This window comes from Cucurbita pepo, chromosome LG10, assembly GCF_002806865.2.
Source record: "Cucurbita pepo subsp. pepo cultivar mu-cu-16 chromosome LG10, ASM280686v2, whole genome shotgun sequence".
NCBI lineage: Eukaryota > Viridiplantae > Streptophyta > Magnoliopsida > Cucurbitales > Cucurbitaceae > Cucurbita > Cucurbita pepo.
Window position 1 is genome coordinate 8,881,910 of NC_036647.1, and position 24,468 is coordinate 8,906,377.

A 24,468-nucleotide genomic window follows, 5' to 3' on the forward strand; every position below is an offset into this window, starting at 1 on the left:
TGTAAACCTCTCTTTGCTAATGTATACCACATTGTGCTGGCAGGTAGTCACTAAAGTTTACAAAGACGAAGAAGAGCTAGAAAGCTACATTCGTTCTGATCTGTATGGAAACTGCAATGTTGTTGAGTAAGTATTTAAATCTTTACATGTATTTGATAGGAAACTAAAATTTTCATTATTAAAAAGAAAAGTACAAGTAAAATGAGGCACTTGTGATTTCTTATATGGACAAGACATCTTTCAAATTAATTTTACGGTTCTACTTTTTGCAATTCATTAAAAAAAATTAGTTTTCAAGCAATTGAACCCATGCCAACAGAACTTGAGGTTAAAGTTCCTGGCCCTTTAAATATTCATTAGCTTAGTTGTGGAAGAGATTCTGTCTCGAGAAGAAATTTAGCTGGTGCATTGGTACTTTTTAAGGATGTTTATCGGGCATCAAATCTTGTGGAACTTGAGTTGGCTAAATCAAAAGGTCCTAATGGTTTAGGCAGGTACGTTGTCAATGTGGGTATTATCAAAGGCTTGCTGCTTGTTGATACAGATCTAGTAATTTCACTCAACAATGGATGTTTTAGTTAAGCGTGATTAGTTAGCTTATGTGTGCAGTAACTAAGAGTATATGGATCGTTTTCTAATGAATATTAGATAAGATATCCAGAAAGTAATTGTTGTTGTGAACAAATACCAAAATTGATGGGATGTCAATTTTATTGAGAAGATTGTTTCTAACCCTGATACGGAATTGGATATTGGGGGAAGCTTATGAGACATACTGACACCATGAAGCTTGGTTAGTCAAAAGATTTGAAACTTTGAAAGCTCCATAGCATTTGGTGCTTTAAATAAAAATCCCTCTTTTCTTGCTTTCTTCATTAAGATTTGTAGTCCTTGGCTCATTTTTCGAAATAACCTTTTGGAGTCCCAAGGTTCTAAACTACTACAATTAGTTTTGTTTAGGTTCCCCAGTTATGTTCATAATAATGAAAAACGATGAACTTTCTTATGGAAAGGTGTTTGATGAGTCAGAGGACCTCATTTGATTAGGTGGGAGGTGGTGTTGAGGTGGATGGATCTTGGAGTTTTGGGAATAGATAACTTGAGATTGACAATGCATTCACGATAGCTAAGTGGTTATAGTGTTTTCTTTAAGAGCTAATGCTCTGCAGTACAGAATAGTTTTTGCTATAAAAGACATATATGCATTATACAAAATCAGGGGAGAAAAAGTGATATAAACTAGGACATCTCAATCACACCATCTGAACTTTAAGGAAGTTTTGAAGAATGTTGTTAAAATTACCATAAGATAAAGTCAAGTTACATTAAGTGAAGTTAAGTTTGATTAAATTTGAACTCAAGTTGCAATTTAATGTTACACTGAGAAGAATCGAGCTTCATTTATGCAACAAGGGCTTTAAGATATTACATTTACATAATGGCTCATTATAGTCAACAACTTTTGAAATGCCTCATGGAAGGTCAAGGTTTCATTTTAAGGCTATATAAAGCCATCCATGTTGTGTTTGTAAACTACGAATGTAGTAAAAAAACATTTGTGTTTTCTTTTAGTCAATGACTAAGTTTCGTTGCAATTCTATATAGTTTAGGTTTCATGCTTAGAATTATTTAAGCATAATATGTTCGATCTTGCTTGTGGAGTGATTCGAATCCCAAACAAGTTTTCTTGCCTTGAGATATTTGATCAATAAGGTAATCCAAATCTTACTTTTCCTTGAGGTAATTTTTTTTTTTTTTTTTTTTTTTATCATTTTGGGGTTTTTGGATATTTAGGTCTAAAGGTCTTGTTCTTCATAAAGGTTGTTCCCAAGCGTTACAATCATTTGGGATAAAATCATTTTGATTTGGGGGGCTTTAGCCTTTGTGATTTAGGTGTTTGCATATCCATGAGGGTTCTTAAATCTGATTAGCTAGGGTTTTCTTAAATCCAATTAGCTAGGGTTTTCTTAGGGGAAGAGAGAACCTCCTCTCAAGGAGCTTAACCAGTTGTTGTGAATCTATGCAATTGGATAATTACAAAAGAATTAACTATTACTGAAAGTTCCCACAAAAAGAAATAAAATCAGAAAATTTATCTTCAAAAAAGCCTTTCAAGCCAACACACCCAAAGAAACCCTGACATCATAGCCAATCAGAGAACTTATACTCACATTAACGCCAATCAGAGAAGTTTTGACTAAATTTGGATGACGCCCTGTTCCCTTCAAAATTAATATCAATGTATCCCCCATTCCATTTTCCAAGGATAGGCGCATCATCGGGGCAAAAAAAAAAAAAAAAATGGTATCATCAACGTTCTGTAAGTGAGACTTCCAGCAAGGAGTTCCCTACTTAAGAACCATTCAGAATTCATTTTTCAATACAAAAATGGACCGTATGACTAAGGCATCCCCAATGATGGTGAAGAGGAAGGGAGACAGTAAAAAAACAGCGTATATGGTGCTGGGTATTAGAAAAGGACAGCTTTTTATGCCTCTGACAGAGAGGATGTATGGTGGTGGACATTAGCAAAAGACAGGTTAATTACTACAAAGTCTCTGTCCATGTCTCTCTCCTCAGAAATTCTTCCTATGGAGCTCAGTGACTCTAAGAATAGTACTTTCAACAAACTCCATGGAGATTTCCTTGGCTTTGCCTATCTCCTAGCTGCTGCCCTATGTGTTAATCCCATGCAAAAAATTCCGATCAACCTATTTTGTAGCTGCATTTTCACTTCACAGTTTTGGAGTTTTTTTTATGAGCCTATGTGACAGGAGTTCCCAGGACCGGGTGGCATCCTATCTCTTTTCTTTCTTTTGCTTATGGGTCATCCTTTCACAAAGGAAATAGAATCCTTTGGCTTTGTCATGTTTGTGCTTTCTTTTGGATCCATTGGTTGGAGCGCAACGCTCGAATCTTCATGATAAAAATCATGATATCAGTTATTTTATTGACTCCACATCTCTTTTAACTATTAATTGGAGTAAGTTGTGTCCTCATTTTTCTAATTATAGCCTATAAGCGAGTTACTCAATGAAGGTGTTTTTTTGTATTTAATACTCCAAAGGACATATCCTTATGTATCCCATTNAAAAAAAAAAAAAAAAAAAAAAAAAAAAAAAAAAAAAAAAAAAAAAAAAAAAAAAAATAAATAAAAGAAAAGATAGGTAAACTTAAATAGCGTCTCATCTAGAAATTCTAATTTCTTTCCATCAATGTATCCATAAATATAAGTTTTCAATGCTGACATAGTCATTTTGATCCTATTACTTACTTTTGTATCTTTATTTGATTTTGATTTTGGTAGTAAGATAGTTTGGGCTGTTTGAAATGTGTTCCCTTGTTGGAGGTGATTCCCATGCATAATTCTGTAGTAAGCATTTTTCATTGGCAACCATTTGATATATAAATGATGCTGGATACAAGGCTGCCTTTAAGGGTTGCGTACCTTATAAAATATGATTGTTATAGCGCTTATATTAGTGTTGTTATATTGGCGTTTACAATGAACCATTTCATTCTTTATTCAGGACCTTGAACTGTTCAAATCCCAAAATTAAAGGAGCCGTAGTATTCCATGAGCAAGGTCCGGAGTTATTTGATTATAGCATTCGTCTCAATCATACTTGGGCTTTCTCAGGATTTCCTAATGTTAGATCCATCATGGACATGAATGGTCCGTATCTCAATGACTTGGAGCTGGGTGCAACTAATATACCAACAATGCAGTATAGCTTCAGTGGATTTTTAACTGTATGGTTCCGTGGATCCCTTTTTACTTCTTCATTTCTCAGTTAATATGCTGCTTACTTCAATAATAATGGTGCTATCCTGTTGAATATAGTGTGTAGCCTTTTTCCTTCTTAAAACTATTTGGATAGAAACCGTATCTTTATAAGAAATTAATTTCGTTTATAATATGTACAAGGAGAAGTAGGCAAGCGATCCTACTAAAAGAAGACAAGTGTAAGTTAAATAATATTATTTTCTGGTCTTCAACAATTGAAATCGGGAGGTTGTTCTGATACCTGCTTACTGAGAAAATCTACAAAGAAGTGAAGACAGATTGTTCAGCTTAATTGAAGCCTTAGCTTCTGGTCTACCTTAATAATTCTATTTCTTTTCTTTTGTTCCAAAAATATATATATATATATATATATATATATATATATATATATATATATATATATATATATATTTTCCTTTCCTCACGAAAGCATGGCCATGATATCACTAGGGGGGAGCTTTCCTCTTTTAGTTTCTCTCTCCTAAAAAAGAATGATGCACTTTTCTTTGAGTATGTGACAAATGATAAATTTCAGTAAACTCTTCACCTCTTTAATGCCTAGGGACTTAGAAGACTCAAACGCCCAAGCGAATCACTATAAGGTGTCTCAATGGTTTCTATAGGTACCTCTTTGACAATAGGAGGACTATTTGGAAACATAATTGAATCCCCACGGCCTTGTTATAGAAATTGGGGCTGAGACTGCAAGCATTGGTCATTAATTGAATTAAGGTTTCTTTTTTGGCGGGGGAATCTCTGGATCATATTTTCTTTTTTTGCCTTTTATTGCTTTCTTTTTCACTTCTTTTGGAGTTCGTATCCTTGAGCATTAGTTTCTTTTTATTATTAGAGTTTCAATCAATTCTGTAACGGCCCAATTCTGTAATGGTCCAAGCCCACTGCTAGCAGATATTGTCCTCTTTGGGCTTTCTCTTTCGAGCTTACCCTCAAGGTCTTTAAAATGCGTTTGCTAGGGAAAGGTTCCACTCCCTTATAATGGTGTTTCGTTCTCCTCCCCAACCGACATGGGATCTCACAATCCACCCCTTTAGGGCTCAGCGTCCTCGCTGGCTCTCGTTTCTTTCTCTAATCGATGTGGGACCCCCACCAAATTCACCCCCTTCGGGGCCCAGCGTTCTTGCTGGCACACCACCACATTAGTTTCTTTTTATTATTAGAGTTTCAATCAATTCTGTAACTGCCCAAGCCTACCGCTAGCAGATATTGTCCTCTTTGGGCTTTCCCTTTCGGGCTTACCCTCAAGGTTTTTAAAACGCATCTGCTAGGGTAAGGTTTCCACACCCTTATAAAGGGTGTTTCGTTCTCCTCCGCAACCGACATGGGATCTCACAATCCACCCCTCTTTAGGGCCCAGCGTCCTCGCTGGCACTCGTTCCTTTCTCCAATCGATGTGGCACCACCAAATCCACCCCCTTTCGGGGCCCAGCGTCCTTGCTGGCACACCACCTCGTGTCTACCCCCCTTCGGGGAATAGCCTCCTTGCTCGTCCGGTGTCTGGCTCTGATACTGTTTTTAACGACCCAAGCCCACCACTAGCAGATATTGTCCTATTTGGGCTTTCTCTTTCGGACTTACCCTCAAGGTTTTTAAAACGCGTCTGCTAGGAAAGGTTTCCACACCCTTATAAAGGGTGTTTCATTCTCCTCCCCAACTGATGTGGGATCTCACAAATTCAGTTTTTTCACTTCTTAATTTTTCGCACCCATCTCCTTCGTGGATTGCAAGGGACTTGGAGCGATTACACTGAGCAGTCAATTGGGTTTCTTTTTTAGCATATCCACATAAGAATCCTGTGCCCTTCTCTTCCAACACATGCTTCTATGTGTTTCCTTGTATTGATGAAATCTGTAAGCATGTTCGCGAACATCTCCCAGCCTGGAGACTCATCTCTTGATGGAACTACTACATTGGTCTTTCCTCCCGAGTTCAGGACTTTTGTGATTTCTAGAAAGTGACCTCTTTTTGTTCGATGTTTTTCACATTCCAAATAAACTCACCATTGCAATACATTTTTCGAAAACACTTTTGCTCTTGAGGGAAAGCAATAAGTCTTCCAAGGTATCTACAAACCAGATGATGACAGTCTCTTAAACTGAAATCGCAAATTCTCTCTTTACTTGTGATTTGGTGATTTTTTTGAATCTTCCCTTCTTAATTTTATCAAAATCACACATAAACGACATATTTTCTATTTTGACTGGGTCTATCTTTCCTACCATTAGGGTAGGAGACCCCAGTCACAAGTGTCTAGACACTAAGCCATAGTTGGCTGGAGAGAGACGAGGAAGAGAAGGAGCCTAAGATGTTATAAGACGCAGTTAAGATACAGTTATGACTATTCTGTTGTTATTTACAGGTCTTCTACAATTTGTTATCGTTCTATGAATTTGTATGTATTGATTTGTTATTGTTCTTTACCCTACTTAAACAAAAAACAGCTCACTCTCCATAAACTAATAAAAGTAAAAGATAAAGTAACTTGAACTGTATGCACTTCATGAGTATAGGTTATCTTAGAAGTATTGACTTTTTTTCCTTCTTAATTTCTTATAATTTACCAGAATGACTGATGCAACTTAATTTTTGCAGCTTCAGCAAGTCATGGATTCATTCATAATCTTTGCTTCCCAGGAAATGGAAACTAATATTCTCCATGTAAGTAGGAACAATACTTCATCAAACTCCTCTAGCAGACCTTCCTTGCTGAACTTGCCATGGACACAATTTAGTCCTTCAAAAATACGAATTGCCCCTTTTCCAACTCGGGAGTATGTCGACGATGAATTCCAGTCAATTGTAAAGAAAGTGATGGGTGTGTTGTAAGTAGAATCCTGATTATCTTTGTTTTCTAAATTATTTAATTTCTTTTGAGACCATTATGCACACATTATCAGATTAGATTTTGTCTCGATACGCTTAGTAAACTTCCTTTTATTGAGCAGGTATCTGTTGGGATTTCTTTACCCAATTTCTCGCCTTATCAGCTATTATGCATTTGAGAAGGTTCGATAATGGTGCTGTTTAGCATGATAATATTCTCTGTTTCATGTAGAAAAATTATATTATTCACCTTGATCCGAACAGATATCTGTACTTATTCTATTTTTATGCATGTTTTTGTTGTTCAATAGTTGTTGCCAACTCAACCCTCTAATGATATTATAGGAAGAGAAGATCAAAGAAGGCCTCTACATGATGGGTCTGAAAGACGGGATATTCCATCTTTCTTGGTTTATTTCATATGCCGTTCAGGTAATCTCTAACGTGTTCTTCACTTTACTTGTGTATAAGCCATGAGATAAATTTTTTGTGCTGTTGCATCTGCATGCTTAAAGTGCGAGCAAATAGTTGGTCATGATAAAGCTCTTCTTTAGAGGGATATCGTCCCAATTAATTGAGCTGGGAGCCTCCTCGTAGTAATCCTTAAAAAGGATAGACTGAAAAGAGGCAAGAAATTCAAGTATAATCCTAGAAATATTGACAGTATCTATGCCCTAGTCTGTATCTGTGATTAAATTCTTCCTTCTCCTTACTAATACCAGTATGTGAAAAATATTACAGCTCTCATCTACTTATATCAAGCTGTTTTAACTTACATTTCTGTAACCAAATCATATTTTTCTTGATGGTAATCCTTTGTGAAGAGGCCTTAAAGAGTTGTTCTACATGCTATGCCCTCCTCCCTAAGCTCTCCATCTTTATTGGCAGGGTCAATTCTGACAGTTTCATTGTTAGCACAGCAGTGTTCCTTTTTGTGAATATGACTAAATTGGGGAGCTTATTTTAACATTTCTTTAATGATTATACTAATTTAGGCAGACTTCTTAAGTGGGGTTTGGTACTTTATTATTGTAAGTTTGTAATGATGTATCAAATAGGCAATTTGTTGCATGTTTAAATTAGCGGGGTGTTTTTCTTTTTTTCTTCCGATAGTTACTTTTTTTTTTTCCCAGAGAATTACATTTCCATTTTATAGGGAGATGCTAACTAAATCTAAATCAATCCCTAGATACTAGGTAATCTAAATAAATCCTTAGATAATAAGTAACAATAGGTAACAAGATATGATAAATCTAAATAAATTTCTAGTTACGATAACTCTAAATAAATTTCTAGTTAAGATAAATCTAAATAATAACCCCTTGATACTAGTTACCTAGATTTAAATAAATCAACCAGATAGATTAGGAAGGTTAGCTACCTTATTTATTATGGGATAACACAAATATCCTTCGACACAATTTATTATTAGAATGAAAAAAGATGCCTTCAAGATTACTAGATAGCCACTTTATAGGCTGTGAAACGAAACCTAACCATGCTATAAAACAATTTCTAACCAAGCAGCCAACTTAACTAGGCTGTAAGATATAAATAAGGAATACATACCTAATGCACAATCACTATGACAAAATATAAAAGGAAATCCAACAAAATCCAACCACCATAACCTTTGATGTAATCTGGAATACTATGGTTTTTTGAGCTTCAAGTGAAAATGACCTATTAGCTTCCACCTTCCAACTGGCTCAAGAACCAAAGGGTGTCTCCCATTTTCCAGTTTGAGCACAACTTTGTCATCCATCATGGGGTTCACTTGAAATTTGACATTGAAATGTTCCTCAAGAGCCGGTGCAGGACATCTTTTATTATTCTTGGGTAGTTCTGGTTAGTTCTCGACGTTCTTGTATTTTCTTGTTTAAAGATTTTGTTAAAACCAAGAAGAGGTCTTTTCTATCTAACCATTGTCAGTTTTTAGCTAAGATTGTTTAGTTTTTACAGCCTTCGTTAAGTGGCTGTTTAGTTAAGTTTTACCATTACCCACTTTGGTAAACCAGTATTTCAGCCTATTTAAGTAGCCTTCACCTCAATGAAGCATCATTTTCTATTCAGTCTAAAAAAATCTCCCTTGTCTACACCAGGAGCCCCCTTGATATGAGAAAACAATCTGATTATAAATAAAATTTCACGGACGTTCTAAAATTCACAAACTTTCGTACTTACTACTTCATGTTCCTTTCTTACCTAGGATGAAGAAAGAGACATAATTTTTCATGGATGATACTGGAGGTTCTTGTTATATCATATTGGCTTTGTCAATATCCGCATAAGACTTAGAAGGGCTTAAACTAGATTCAGATGTGCTTGGCAAAGGTTGAACCTTAGGCCTAGGTTGAAGGACCGAACCATCCAACCTGAGTCTTCAAATATCCTGATAGTGTCCTTCAATATATCCCGAATAGTTAGCCGTCATCTCTTGAGGAAACCAACGGGCACACTAATCACCTTTCTTTCACTGGTAATTGATCACACAATCAATCAATAACTCACATTGAAGAGTACCGTTATCTATGTATTTGGTTGTACCAAACTCATCCCTGTCATGCTTAGAGAATAGCAAACGATCAGGAATTTGTAAAAACTCAACTATGGACTCCTCAAACCAAAGGAGATGGGATGAAGAAAGCGGAATAACGTACTTAAAGTCCAAATCTTCAATTGGATTGATAAATCTTTGGCATCATCAACCTCTTTGAATAGATCATTATTTGCAGCTCTTTGGAAATCTAAAAGTCAAAAGAAAACTAATATTCTCATTTGCCATCAATTTCTGTTCTTCTGAAGTTTTGCAGAGGAATTGTCCCAATCAGAGTCTTTTGCCATCAGTTTTTTCTTTATGTTTTGCATTGGGGGAATCTCTCAACCATATTTTCTTTGATTGTTCTTATGCTTGATTTTGTTGGTTCAAGATTTTTGCGATATTTAATGTCCAATGGGTTTTCTCTAATATTATGAAGAATAACACCTCTCTAAATTCTGTTAAGAATGAGAAATAGAAATAGAATTGGAATGGAAGGTGTGTTCTCATTGATATTCATAAGCTTTAAATAGGATACAAGCTAGTAACTAATGCCTACCAATAAGGAAAATATAAACTAATTAAATATGGAGAATAAAATAAAATATACTATAAATCAAATCATAAAGAAAGAGTATTAAGATATAATATCTAAGATATATTCCATAAATAATATATACTCTAAATATTATATCTCTAACACTCCCCCTCAAGTTGGAGAGTGTATGTTAATCACATCCAACTTGTCTTTACGAGTGTAGGTCAATAACACCCAAGTTGTCTTTACGAGTGTAGTCAATAACACCCAAGTTGTCTTTACGAGTGTAGGTCAATAACACCCAAGTTGTCTTTGAGAAAAGAGTGTAGGTCAATAACACTTTTGTCTTCCCAGTAGTGAAAAAATAGACCGTCTTTGATTGGTTTGCATTTTTAGACTTTCAAGAAATTATTGAATTTCCAAGAAAGATGCAAAACTAAAAATAGACGGCATTTGATGTATCTCAGAACTTGAAGAGCTGCTTCTTGATTTATGCATAAATAATGCACTCCAGGATTGGTAATTTGTTCCATTTAATTTGATTGGAACAAGTGAATATCCTGACTGATAAAAGTGATGAATATAATAAGGATGTGTTAAATAAACATCCGAAGTTTTGAAGTTCGATAAAAACACTAAGATCGGTGCTTTGGATCACTAGAGAGGTTGTGAAAGAAAATATGAACATCTTGAATATGCCACCTTTGAGCTTGGTGAGAAATTTGAAGATGCTTATAACGTATTCTTGATATTGGATGTAATTGACCTACACTCGTAAAGACAACTTGGGTGCTATTGACTACACTCGTAAAGAAAACTTGAGTGTTATTGACCTACACTCGTAAAGACAAGTTGGATAATGACACCAAGTTGTCTTTATGAGTGTAGGTCAATAACACCCAAGTTGTCTTTGAGAAGAGAGTGTAGGTCAGTAACACTTTTGTCTTCCCAGTAGTGAAAAAATAGACTGCCTTTGATTGGACTTATCACGATGGATGAACCGCGGCTGTAAAGGCTTCACTAATTGAGTTAGGATTTGGCTCTGGCTCTGATACCAAACCCTAACTCAAGAGGAAGTTTTGATATTTAAGAATATCAAGATTAGTGCTCTGATACCATGTCAAGAATGAGAAATAGAAATAGAATTGGAATGGAAGGTGTGTTCTCATTGATATTTATAAGCTTTAAGTAGGATACAAGCTAGCAACTAATACCTACCAATAAGGAAAATATAAACTAATTAAAGAAAGAATATTAAGATATAATATCTAAGATATATTCCATAAATAATATATACTCTAAATATTATATCTCTAACAAGTTCTCATAGGCCTTTTGATGGTTCCGAAGACGATTATTCTTCGGGTTAATGTGGTTAAAACTCTTTTCAGAATTACAGTCAGAGAGGAACGTAGAATTTTTCAAAGTTCATCTCTTTCTTGTCACGTCAGATTTGAATCAGCTTGCCTAAACTCGTCCTTTTGGTGTTCTTTCTCAAAGCTGTTTGCTGGTTTTTCAATACAGGATATTTGCCGAAGCTGGAATGTATTTATTTCTCCTTTTTAAGTACTTCAACATTAATTGCTCGTTTTGTTGTGCTGCTGTCATTTTTTTTTTTTTCTTTTTTGCTTTTGCTTTTGCTTTCTGTTTTATTCCTTTTGGAGTTTGTGTCCTTGAGCATTAGTCTATTTTCATTTCCTTAATGAAAAGTTCCGTATTTTGTTAAAAAAACAAAAAGTCTATGTCTTCTACATAAAATTGCTCCTTTCCGGACCATGGAAATTAAAACTACCAATACAACCAGCTTGTCATACTACCAATGAGAGCCAGTTTCTCATATAATATCAACAAGAAAGCCGGTTCTCATGTATTGAACTGCTTACCATTCTAAATAGAGTTCTAATTTTTTCATCTAAGCTTGTTATCTAAATTCTCTACAAGCTTTTTTTTTTTAATAGTTCTCTCTTTGCTCTTTGGGGTGGGATCCAGTGGTTTTGATTTGGCTTGATCTGATGTCTTTTACAGTTTGCAATATCTGCTGGAGTTATCACTTTGTGCACGATGCATAACCTTTTCAAGTACAGTGATAAGACGGTGGTCTTCATCTACTTCTTCTCATTTGGATTAAGTGCAATCATGTTTTCATTTTTGATCTCTACATTCTTCAAACGAGCAAAAACTGCTGTGGCAGTGGGAACACTTTCTTTTTTAGGTGCCTATTTTCCATACTATACCGTAAATGATGAAACTGTGTCGGTGTAAGTATCTTTGCCACGAGGAATCATATTTTGTTTTATTTAGTTAACAATTTCAATTTCTGAATTGATGTATGGTCTAAGTTTTCACTCTACTTCAGGATAGTGAAGGCAACTGCTTCATTGCTTTCACCAACGGCTTTTGCTTTAGGGTCCATTAACTTTGCAGATTACGAACGTGCTCGTGTTGGACTTAGATGGAGCAACATGTGGAGGGTAATGTTTAACAATTCGCTGTGCTTTTAACAATAATCTGTAAGATCTTTTTTGGGAGGGAACTAAATATTGGCTGCTTGGTTTGGATAGGCATCCTCTGGAGTAAACTTTTTGGTGTGTCTTTTAATGATGTTCTTTGACTCGCTGCTGTACTTTGTAATTGGTCTTTACATGGATAAGGTATGACTTTCAACTCAAATGTCATTTTAAAGGGAATCTTTGAACTCATAAATATTGCTTCAAGATTTTTTTTAATCTTATACATAAAAAGATCAGTTTTGTGAACTAAGTTCTGAAATATCGATGATGTAAATGTTAAGTTTGAAAACTAGGGACCAAAAAGTGTATTTTCACGTGTATTGGTGTAAATATCTAAGATCTAGAGGTTTATTATTCTTTAGTCCATATATACCTAACAGAATCTTCGTTGATTAAACGGAAAATTTGAAGACAGTAACACATTATAAACAAAATAAACCCACCAAAATTTACTGGAAGTCCTCCAAAACTGACCACCCCACTCAACCTGGACCATACACGTAAATCTTAACATGATTTCCTGCACAAATGTCCATGAAAAGAAGAACTATTACTAAAATTGTAGAAAAAACACACCTTTTGATTGTGATCTTCCTTCTTCCCATATGAGACGTTGTTAGGATCTCACAACAACGCACACACTCGATCTAGATGAACACAAAAAATAGGATAGAGAAAATGCAAGGAGAACTCTGGCTAAAGGATTTATATTGATGACTTCAAGTATGTACAGTAGGAGAGAATACAGAGAGTACAGAAAGTACGTCGGAGAGGATATGTACATAGTTTAGCTTACTATATATATTATATTGATGACTTCAAGTATGTACAGTAGGAGGCCTGAGGCCTGAGAGGATATATATATGGTTTAGCTGATATGTACATAGTTTAGCTTACTATATATATTATATTGATGACTTCAAGTATGTACAGTAGGAGGCCTCGAGGATATATATATGGTTTAGCTTAGATATAACCATCTACTATATATAACTATCTACCATATATAGCTTTTTACTATACATAGCTATTTACTATTTATGTCATTTACTTTATATGTCATTTACCAAATATAACTTTACTATGTAACCGTTGACTAAGTTATAAATAAGCAGCATCCTCCTAGCCTAACAGACTTTTACCTTAAAGATTCTAGGGGTTCTCAGACCATAAATCAATATTAAGGCTTAAGTGAAATAATCCACTTTAACTTACGTGTCTACCTTGAAGAAAAGAATTTTGACGAGAAGATATGGTAGAGTATACAACTTGCTTCAATCTCTTGTATAGCACCGTAGGCAGATTCTTAAACACACTTTTTTCCTAGATAATTCCTAGATAATAAGTCTGGAATCCTTTACATCCTTCCCTCCTCTGAATTAAATACATGAAGCGTTTCTGATGCAATCATTTTCAAAGAATTTATATAAGACCTCCATCATAATTTCTTTCAACAATTTCAGAATTTACTGAAAAATTCTGAATAGAAAAGTCATCTGAATCTGGAGATTCTTAACAGCTGCACACAGCTCTTCTTCGTTGAAGGACTTCTCGAACCAACTTTTGATCCCCTTTCCTGATGTGATTCAAGTTTAATCCAATCGGAATTTACCTCAAGTTCCAGTTTTTCGAATTTAAGGATTCATAAAAGCTCAATATCTCTTTACTATTTTTTTTTTAATCTTATTATTAAACTCATTTTTTTTAGCTATAATTTAAGCTCCATGCTTTGATGATTCCTTCCCTCCGTTTTCTCTCCTCCCTTCCCTATGTTTTCTGTTTTCAGCCGCTGTCCTTTCTAGCCTAAGCTTAATTCTAATCATTGCTTCTTCTCCACTTCTCCACTCTCTTTAGCCCATGAGTTAATAATGAGTTAATAAGCTTAACTTTGAGTAATTTTAGGATAATTATTTAGTAGTTATTGATTTGGAAGTGTAAGAGATCGATTAGGAAGATTTAGTAGTTATTGATTTGAAAATTTAGGAGATCGATTAGAAAGATTTAATAGTTGTTGATTTGAAAGTTTAGGGGATCGATTAGGAAGATTTGTTAGTANATTTACTTTATATGTCATTTACCAAATATAACTTTACTATGTAACCGTTGACTAAGTTATAAATAAGCAGCATCCTCCTAGCCTAACAGACTTTTACCTTAAAGATTCTAGGGGTTCTCAGACCATAAATCAATATTAAGGCTTAAGTGAAATAATCCACTTTAACTTACGTGTCTACCTTGAAGAAAAGAATTTTGACGAGAAGATATGGTAGAGTATACAACTTGCTTCAATCTCTTGTATAGCACCGTAGGCAGATTCTTAAACACACTTTTTTCCTAGATAATTCCTAGATAATAAGTCTGGAATCCTTTACATCCTTCCCTCCTCTGAATTAAATACATGAAGCGTTTCTGATGCAATCATTTTCAAAGAATTTATATAAGACCTCCATCATAATTTCTTTCAACAATTTCAGAATTTACTGAAAAATTCTGAATAGAAAAGTCATCTGAATCTGGAGATTCTTAACAGCTGCACACAGCTCTTCTTCGTTGAAGGACTTCTCGAACCAACTTTTGATCCCCTTTCCTGATGTGATTCAAGTTTAATCCAATCGGAATTTACCTCAAGTTCCAGTTTTTCGAATTTAAGGATTCATAAAAGCTCAATATCTCTTTACTATTTTTTTTTTAATCTTATTATTAAACTCATTTTTTTTAGCTATAATTTAAGCTCCATGCTTTGATGATTCCTTCCCTCCGTTTTCTCTCCTCCCTTCCCTATGTTTTCTGTTTTCAGCCGCTGTCCTTTCTAGCCTAAGCTTAATTCTAATCATTGCTTCTTCTCCACTTCTCCACTCTCTTTAGCCCATGAGTTAATAATGAGTTAATAAGCTTAACTTTGAGTAATTTTAGGATAATTATTTAGTAGTTATTGATTTGGAAGTGTAAGAGATCGATTAGGAAGATTTAGTAGTTATTGATTTGAAAATTTAGGAGATCGATTAGAAAGATTTAATAGTTGTTGATTTGAAAGTTTAGGGGATCGATTAGGAAGATTTGTTAGTAGTTGCTTAATCTCAGGAGAAAGTTTAGGAATTTGAGAAGGAAGTCTAGGAGATCGGTTGTGCAATCTCCACTATAACTCATGAGATGTATGTTATTTATAGCAACAAAAAGAAGAGAATTAATAAAGCATACATCCTTAAGGTTCCTCTATTAAAAAACTCTCTCTTCTCAAGTTGTTCTTATAAAGCATACATGCTTAAGGTTCCTCTATTAAAAAACTCTCTCTTCTCAAGTTGTTCTTTCGCTTTCGTTATTTGTTTCGACATACTTCAATCGTGGGCAATTTCCAACACTTGGTATTAGAGCTAGGATGTCAAAACAAATGCTGTCACCACAAGTCGGAGGTAATTTGACAACGATAAGGAGCGAAAGGGAGGGGAGTGTAACGATCCAGTACCCGTTACTCATGAAGAGTAACTACGCAGCATGGTCGATAAAGATGCCTGTTAACTTACAGGCACAAGGCGTGTGGGACGCAGTCGAGCATGATGACGTTGAGGAGCATAAAGACAGGATGACTCTTGCCGCCATCTACCAAGTAGTCTCGAACGACGTCCTTCTCATGTTGGTAGAGAAGGACTCGACAAAGGCAGCGTAGGAGACGCTGCAAATAATGCATGTGGGTGTGGGACGTGTCAAGGAAGTAAAGGTGCAGTCCTTGAAGAATGAGTTCGAGGCTATATGCATGAAGAACGGTGAGTCAATAGACGACTTTGCCATGAAGTTGACGACGATCGTCAACGACATTCATTCATTAGGCGATGTGGTGGAGGAGATCTCCGTCGTCAAGAAGTTCCTTCGAGCAGTTCTCCCAAGATTCATGCAGATTGTTACCTCTATTGAGCAGTACGACGACCTCAAGAACATGTCTGTTGAAGAGGTTGTTGGACGTCTTAAGGTCCATGAGGAGAAACTTTGTGACTATGAAGACAAAGAGGAAGAGAAATACATGGGGAGTGGCTCGCACGAACAAAAAAGAAAGATGCAGATGACTCTTCTTTTTCAGTTTGAGCGAATGTGGTAGCCATAACAGAAAAAAAAGAGGTCGTGGACGTGGTCTTGTAATAACTGTTGGGAAAGGAATATTGAAAGAGATAGCAAAAGATAAAATAGATCAAAGCTACAAATCTGCAAATGCTTTATTATTGTTTTCTCACTCCATGCATAAAGAGTTGCAAAATTCTAATATTTATAGGCTTGTACACTAACAAGAAATAGTAAATTAGGGAAATTCTACTAAATAATTAACTATAAATAAATTCAAAATTACTAACAACTTTCTAAAATCTTGGTCAAACTTTGAATACTTTAAATCATATTTCAACACTCCCCTTGATTCAAAGTTGCAGATGCCAGAGGAGTAATCGAAGTAGCAAACTTTTCTTTTGACAAAGTCTTAATAAGTATGTCTGCCTTAATCCATATAATACCTTTCTCAGCTTGTATACCTTTGTTTCTTTGTTTTTCTTTATGAATTCCTTTGGTTATGTTACATAGACCTCTTCTTGTAAATCTTGATTAAGAAATGTTGACTTATTGATAAACAAGCCACCACAATGGACTGCATCTCCTATGTAAATCTCCATAGAACTTTTCGTTTGGTAAGTCAACATCTCCCATGTTCCATTTTTCTCAATGGAATGCATGGCTTTCTTCCATGGCTTTCTTTCCCTCTTCTTTTTCAGCTGCTTCTTCATAACCCATAAGGTCTGAAACAGTAAGAGCAAATTGACATGATGCATATATGTCAGCTAAAGATTTATACTTCTTTGGAGGTGTCTCATCTGAAAATTATTCAAGAGAAGAGTTACTGTTTAGTGATGCTGAAGATGATGAATTTGACAAATTTTGTAATGCAGTGGAGGCACTAGCCTCTAGGAGATGCACTGGAGTTGATCCTTGTCTCTTTATCTGGAGAAACTTCAACTGTAATATCTTGCTGCTCCGGTTCTTTACTCCAATCCCAACTCACATTTTCATCAAATATTGCATCCCTTCTAATTGAAATCTATTTACTAAGAGACTTGTATAATTTATTTATGTCTTTGATTGAGTACAATAGCCAATGAAAATGCATTTTTTAGATTTTTCATCCCCAACGTTTGATGAATTTGAGGATGTTTCAAAGCATAAGTAACACAACCAAAGGCTCGTAATCGACTTACAAATGGTTTCCTTCTATGCCATGCTTCATAAGGAGTTCGATTCACAACAACCTTTGTTGGTGAGAGATTTAATAGATAGACAGATGTTGCTACAGCTTCTGCCCAAAATTGGTTTGAAAGTCTCATTGCTTGTAACATACTTCTTGCCATCTCCACAATAGTTTGATTTTTTCGTTCAGCGATTCCATTTTTCTCTGAAGTGTATAGTGTATGGAGCTGTTAACTCCCTTTGGATACCCTTTTCTTCACAAAACAGATTGAACTATTTAGATATGAACTCGTCACCTCTATCTGTGTGAAGAACTTTAATGTGGCAGCACTTTGGTTCTCTACCATAGCTTTAAAATTCTAGAACTTCTGAAAAGTTTCTGACTTATGTGGTAGGAAGTAAACCCAACTCATGCTACTATAGTCATCAATAAATAATCAATATATACTCCCACCCAAGGACCTAGTTTGCATTGACCCACATAAATCAACATGCAATAAATAGTAAAAAATATATACTCCCACCCAAGGACTTAGTTTGCATTGATCCATATAAATCAGCATGCATTAGTTCTAGACAATGTGAGGCTCTTTTAGCTTTTCCAGGACTTCCTAGTTTGCTTGTCATAAATGCATCCTTGACATAAACTAATTGAATCAATTCTTGGTGATCCGAAAACCATACCTTTATCCGTGAGTATTTTCAGGCCCTTCATATGATTGAATCAATTCTTGGTAATCCGAAAACCATACCTTTATCCTTGAGTATTTTCAGGCTCTTTATATGAAGATGCCCATATCTAAGATGCCATAATGTCGAGTCATCTTTTGTGCTAGCAGCAAGAGCAAAATCCTCCATGTTGGACACATCTAGTGGAAACATCTTATTTAAAGTCGTGACAATTTGAACTTTATGGTATGATTTCTTATTTGTAATGACACATGTGTTGTCATCAAATAGAACGGAATATCTTCAGGTCATCAATTGTCCAACACTCAATAAATTGTAGCCTAAATCAGATAAAAATTGAACGTTATCTAATAGTTTTATCTTACCATGACTGGTTTCGACTTTCACTTTGCCTTTCCCCTCAACTTGCATCTCTTTTGTATTTCCAAGTTGCACCTTAATTCTTTGCATCTCNTTTTTTTTTTTTTTTTTTTTTTTTTTTTTTTTTTTTTTTTTTTTTTTTTTTTTTTTTTTTTTTTTTAATATCAATACACGCCATAAAAAGCTTTTCTTTTTATTCTTCTTCATTTTCTGCTGCAAAATTCATTTGTTGATATTTATACCAACAATCAGCTTTTATGTGCCTATACCTTCTATGTGCCTATACCTTCTGCAATGGTCCTTATGTTACTTTGCTCATTGAATTGCCTTTGTCCATCATTTCTCCATCTCCCCCTGTTACCACGACCACCATGGAAGCTGCGAATCCTCATTTTCCACGACTTCTACTTGCTAAACGAATATTTTCTCTTTCGTTGCTTTCGTTGTAGGTTGTCTCATTCACTTGTAGTGCCTTTATTTCGTTCCTTTCTGAATGATTTATTGATTCTTGACTCATGTGCTTGAAGCGAGCCCATTNAGTCATCTTTTGTGCTAGCAGCAAGAGCAAAATCCTCCATGTTGGACACATCTAGTGGAAACATCTTATTTAAAGTCGTGACAATTTGAACTTTATGGTANTGGAGTTAAGCTTCTCAACACCTTTGCAACAATTGTTTCATCTTAAATTTTCTCTCCATAGGTACGCATCTGTTTGACTATTGTCATTTGGCTCTTGACAAAAAATCAACAATTGATTCACCATTCATCAGGAGCAAAGTTTCAAAATCACGTCTTAAAGATTGCAATTGCACTGTTATGACCTTTGAATCTCCTTGAAACTTATTCTGCAGAATTGATCACGCTTGCTTTGATGTGGTTGCTGCTGCAATTCGTGAAAAAATAGTCTCATGAAGTGCTTGTTGAATAATGAACAGAGCCTTGACATCATTTTTCTTGATTTCTCTGAGTCTCTCCTTCTCTTCTATTGTGGATTCTAATACATCAACAAACTCATGCTCCACCAAGTCCCATAGCTTCTGCGATCTGAGCAAGGTCTTCATCTTGATATTTCACCACTCCTATTTCTCACCATTAAAAATTGGTAAGAGCGGTGCAGAGGAAGAAAAACCTGCTACTGCCATTTTCATTTTGTAAAGAAAAAATAATCCCTTCTCGTGTTGACAAGAGTTTGACTTTGATACCAAATTTGTTGGGAAAGGAATATTAAAAGAGATAGCAAAAGATAAAATAGATCAAAACTGCAAATGCTTTAGTATTGTTTTCTCACTCAATGTATAAAGAGTTACAAAATTCCAATATTTATAGGCTTGTACACTCACTAGAAATAGTAAATTTTGGAAATTCTACTAAACAATTAACTATAAATAAATTCAAAACTACTAACGGTCAAAACTTTAAATACTTTGAATCATATTTCAAGATGAGAAGTGATTATTTTTTCTTCCCAAAACGAAAATGGCAGTAACGGGTTTTTCTTCCTCTACACCTCTCTTACCAATTTTTAATGATGAGAAATATGAGTGGTGGAGCATTAAGATGAAGACCTTCCTCAGATCGCAGAAGCTATTGGACTTGGTGGATCCCGATTTTGTTGATGTATTAGAACTCACAATAGAAGAAAATGAGAGACTAAAAGAAACCAAGAAAAAATGATGTCAAGACTCTGTTCATTATTCAGAAAGCAATTCATGAGACTATTTTTTCACGAATTGTAGCAGCAACCACATCAAAGCAAGCATGGTCAATTTTGCTCATGACGAATGGTGAATCAATTGCTGAATTTTTGTTGAGTGCAATGGCAATAGTCAATCATGCGTACCTATGGAGAGAAAATTTAAGATTAAACAATTGTTGCAAAGGTGTTGAGAAGCTTAACTCCAAAGTTTGACCCTGTGGTGGCTGCTGTAGAAGAAGCTAAGGATTTATCAATACTCTCCGTTGATGAATCAATGGGCTCGCTTCAAGCTCATTAGTCAAGAATCAATAAATCATCAGGAAGGAAGGAAGAAAAGGCATTACAAGTGAAGGAGACCGCCAACAACGAAGGCAACAAAAGAGAAAATATTCATTTAGCAAGTAGAAGTCGTGAAGAGGAGGATTTCGCAGCTTCCATGGTGGTCGTGGTAACAGGGGTAGATGGAGAAATGATGGACAAAGACAATTCAATGAACAAAGGAACATAAGGAATATCATACAATGTTACCATTGCAGAAGGTATGGGCTACCAAAAAATGAATTTTGCAGCAGAAAATGAAGAAGAAGAAAAAGAAAAGCTTTTTATACGTGTATTGATATTAATCCAAAAAAATGTGACTTATGGTTTGTTGATAGCGGATGCTCGAACCATATGACAGACACCAAATCATTATTCCAAGAGTTTGATGAGACACAAAGAATTAAGGTGCAACTTGGAAATACAAAAGAGATGCAAGTTGAGGGAAAAGACAAAGTGAAAGTCGAAACCAGTCATGGTAAGATAAAACTATTAGATGACGTTCAATTTTTACCTGATTTAGGGTACAATTTATTGGGTGTGGGACAATTGATAACCAGAGGACATTCCATTCTATTTGATGACAACACATGTGTCACTGTAAATAAGAAATTGGGCCATAAAGTTTAAATTGCCATAACTTCAAATAAAATGTTTCCACACGGGATGTTTCTAACATACAAGATTTTGCTCTTGCTGCTAGCACAAAAGATACTCGACATTATGACATCTTAGATATGGGCATCTTCATATGAAGGGCCCGAAAATACTCAGGGATAAAGGTATGGTTTTCGGATTACCAAGAATTGATTCAAATAGTTTAGGTGAAGGATGTATTTATAGCAAGCAAACTAGGAAATCCTTTCTTGTTGGAAAAGCTAAAAGAACTCCACATTGATTAGAACTAATTCATGCTGATTTATGTGGGCCAACGCAAAGTAAGTTCTTGTGGGGAGTATATACTTGTTACTATTTATTGATGACTATAGTTGCATGAGCTGAGTTTACTTCTTACAACATAAGTCAGAAACTTTTCAGAAGTAAAATAATTTTAAAACTATGGTGGAGACCAAAGTGGCTGCCACATTAAAGTTCTTCGGACAAATAGAGGTGGCGAGTTTATATCTAAATAGTTCAATCTGTTTTGTGAAGAAAAGGGCATCCAAAGAGAGTTAACAAAATGGAATCGTTGAACGAAAAAATCGAACTGTTGTGGAGATGACAAGAAGTATGTTACAAGCAAGGAGACTTTTAAATCAATTTGGGTAGAAGCTGTAGCAACATCTGTCTATCTATTAAATCACTCACCAACAAAGGCGGTTATGAATCGAACTCCTTATGAAGCATGACATGGAAGGAAACCATCTGTAAGTCATTTACGAGTCTTTGGTTGTGTTGTTTATGCTTTGAAACATCCTCAAATTCGTCAAAAGCTTGATGAAAAATCTGAAAATGCATTTTCATTGACTATTGTACTCAATTAAAGCCATCTAAATTATACCACCCCCTTACTGAAAAGATTTCAGTGAGAAGGAATGTAATATTTGATAAAAATGTGAGTTGCGATTGAAGTAAAGAACCGGAGCAGCAAGAGATTACAGTTGAAATTTCTGAAAAGATTTCCGTTAGAAGGAATGTAATATTTGATAAAAATGTGAGTTGGGATTGGAGTAAAGAACCGGAGCAGCAAGAGTTCAGTTGAAGTTTCTCTAGATGAAGAGACAAGGGTCAACTCCAGTGCGTCTCCTAGTGCCTCCACTGCAACACAAAATTTGTCAAATTCATCATCTTTAGCATCACTAAAGAGCAACTCGTCTCTTGAAAAATTTTCGGATAAGACACCTCCAAGGAAGTATAAATCTTTAGCTGACATATATGCATCATGTTAATTTTCTCGCTCTTACTGTTTCAGACCCTATGAGTTATGAAGAATCAGTTGAAAAAGAAGAGTGGAAGAAAGTCATCGGAGGAGATGTAGTCCATTGAGAAAAATGGAACATGAGAGATGGTTGACTTACCAAAGGATAAAAATGCAATCAATTTGAAATGAGTGTTCAAGGCAAAATTTGCACCAAATGGAAGCATACAAAAGCACAAGGCTCGTCTTGTAGCAAAAGGGTATACGCAACAACAAGGTATAGATTTTGAAGAACTTTTCTCTCCAGTAGCTTGTTTTGAAACAGTATGAACTATTCTTGCATTAGCAGTAGAATTGCGGTGACCTGTTTATCAGTTTGATGTCAAGTCAGCATTTCTCAATGGAGATTTACGAAAAGAGGTCTATGTAACACAACCAGAGGGATTCATAAAGAAAAACAAAGAAACAAAGGTATACAAGCCGAAAAAGACATTATACGGATTAAAGCAGATCTCTTGAGCTTGGTATATGAAGATTGATGGGTATTTTCAAGAAAAAGGATACATAAGAAGTGAGAATGAGCCTACTTTATATGTGAAGAAGGAAGGTAAGAGTGATTTCATCATTATTTGTCTTTATGTTGATGATATGATTTACACTAGCTCTTCTAATTCTCTTTTGGATGAATTTAAGTCTCAAATGATGAGTGAATTTGAGAGGTCGGATATGGGTCTATTACACTATTTTCTTGGTCTTGAAGTATATTAAGTTGAAGATGAGATTTTTATTTCACAAATAAAATATGCCAAAGATATTATGAGTAAGTTTAGTATGCTTAACTCTAAGCCTGCAGTTACATCCATGAATATTAATGAGAAATTACAACATGAGGATGGAACAGAAATGACAAATGTTAGAAGGTTCAGAAGCTTGGTTGACAGACTAATTTACTTAACCCACACACGACCCAACAGTGCATTTCCTATTGGTATTATTTCTAGGTTTATGCAACATCCTTCAAAGGTTCATTATGGAGCAACAAAAAGAGTCTTACTTTATGTTGTCGGAACTATGGAGTATGAAATTTGGTATTCTAAATCTTCTAATTTTAAATTATACGGGTTCACTGATAGCGGTTGGGCAGGATCATTAGATGATAAACGAAGCATTTCAGCCAATGTTTTCACTTTAGGATCAGGAGTGATCACTTGGAGCTCAAAGAAACAAGCAACCGTGGCATTATCAACGCCAAAAGCAGAATATGTTGCAGCAACTTCAGCCGTGTGTGCTATTTGACTAAAAAGAGTGTTAGCTGAGCTTCAACAAGAGCAAAAAGGGGCAACAAAGATATTTTGTGATAACAAACCAACTATTTCTATGACAAAGAACCCGACATTTCACAGCAGAACAAAAATATATTGAACTTCGACATCATTATATTTGTGATCTTGTTGCAAAGGAAGAGATTGTCTTGGAATATTGTAACACCAATGAATAGTTAGCCGACATACTTACTAAGGTTGTGTCAAAAGAAAGTTTTGCTACTTCAAAAGATTACTTGACATCTGCACCTTTGAATCAAGGGGTTTGAATCAATGGGAGTGTTGAAATATGATTCAAAGTATACCAAGATTTTAGGAAGTTGTTAGTATTTTTGAATTTATTTATAGTTAGTTGTTTAGTAGGTATTATTTCTAGTTAGTGTATAAGCCTACCAATTTTGGAATTTTGTAACTCTTTTTATCTTTTTCTATCTCTTTTAATATTCCATTCCTTTCAATGCTTTTATTCATGGCTAAATTTCTATACAGGTGTATTTGCTGTTTTATATTTTTCCTTTGGGCTTTTCCTGTATGGAGTTTGCATCCCTTGAACATTTATTCCTTTTCATTATATAGTGATAAGTTGTTTCTTATTAAAAAGAAAAAAAAAATTCTCCTTTTTAAAATAAATGATCTTCGTTGAAAAAGTTATAATTATAATCATCTTCCTTTAGCCATTTTATCTTACATTTCTGGAAATGTTATCTTCAACAAATACATGATATCAGCTCCCTTTTCAATTTCATCAGCTACCCTTCATGAGACAAAACACTGGATTCTTCTTCCTTT

At 35.1% G+C, this 24,468-nt stretch overlaps 1 protein-coding gene across 1 annotated transcript in view; it reads left to right on the forward strand.

The window, feature by feature from the left end:
* The window catches only part of LOC111803608 (ABC transporter A family member 1), a 60,116-nt gene that overhangs the window by 3,294 nt on the left and 32,354 nt on the right, over positions 1-24,468 (forward strand). Inside the window, exons 4-11 of the mRNA XM_023688099.1 lie at positions 44-126; positions 3,531-3,753; positions 6,398-6,627; positions 6,751-6,811; positions 6,974-7,060; positions 11,731-11,963; positions 12,062-12,176; positions 12,267-12,356. Of these exons, the coding sequence (XP_023543867.1) occupies positions 44-126; positions 3,531-3,753; positions 6,398-6,627; positions 6,751-6,811; positions 6,974-7,060; positions 11,731-11,963; positions 12,062-12,176; positions 12,267-12,356 (1,122 nt within the window). The remainder of the gene's footprint in view (positions 1-43; positions 127-3,530; positions 3,754-6,397; positions 6,628-6,750; positions 6,812-6,973; positions 7,061-11,730; positions 11,964-12,061; positions 12,177-12,266; positions 12,357-24,468) is intronic.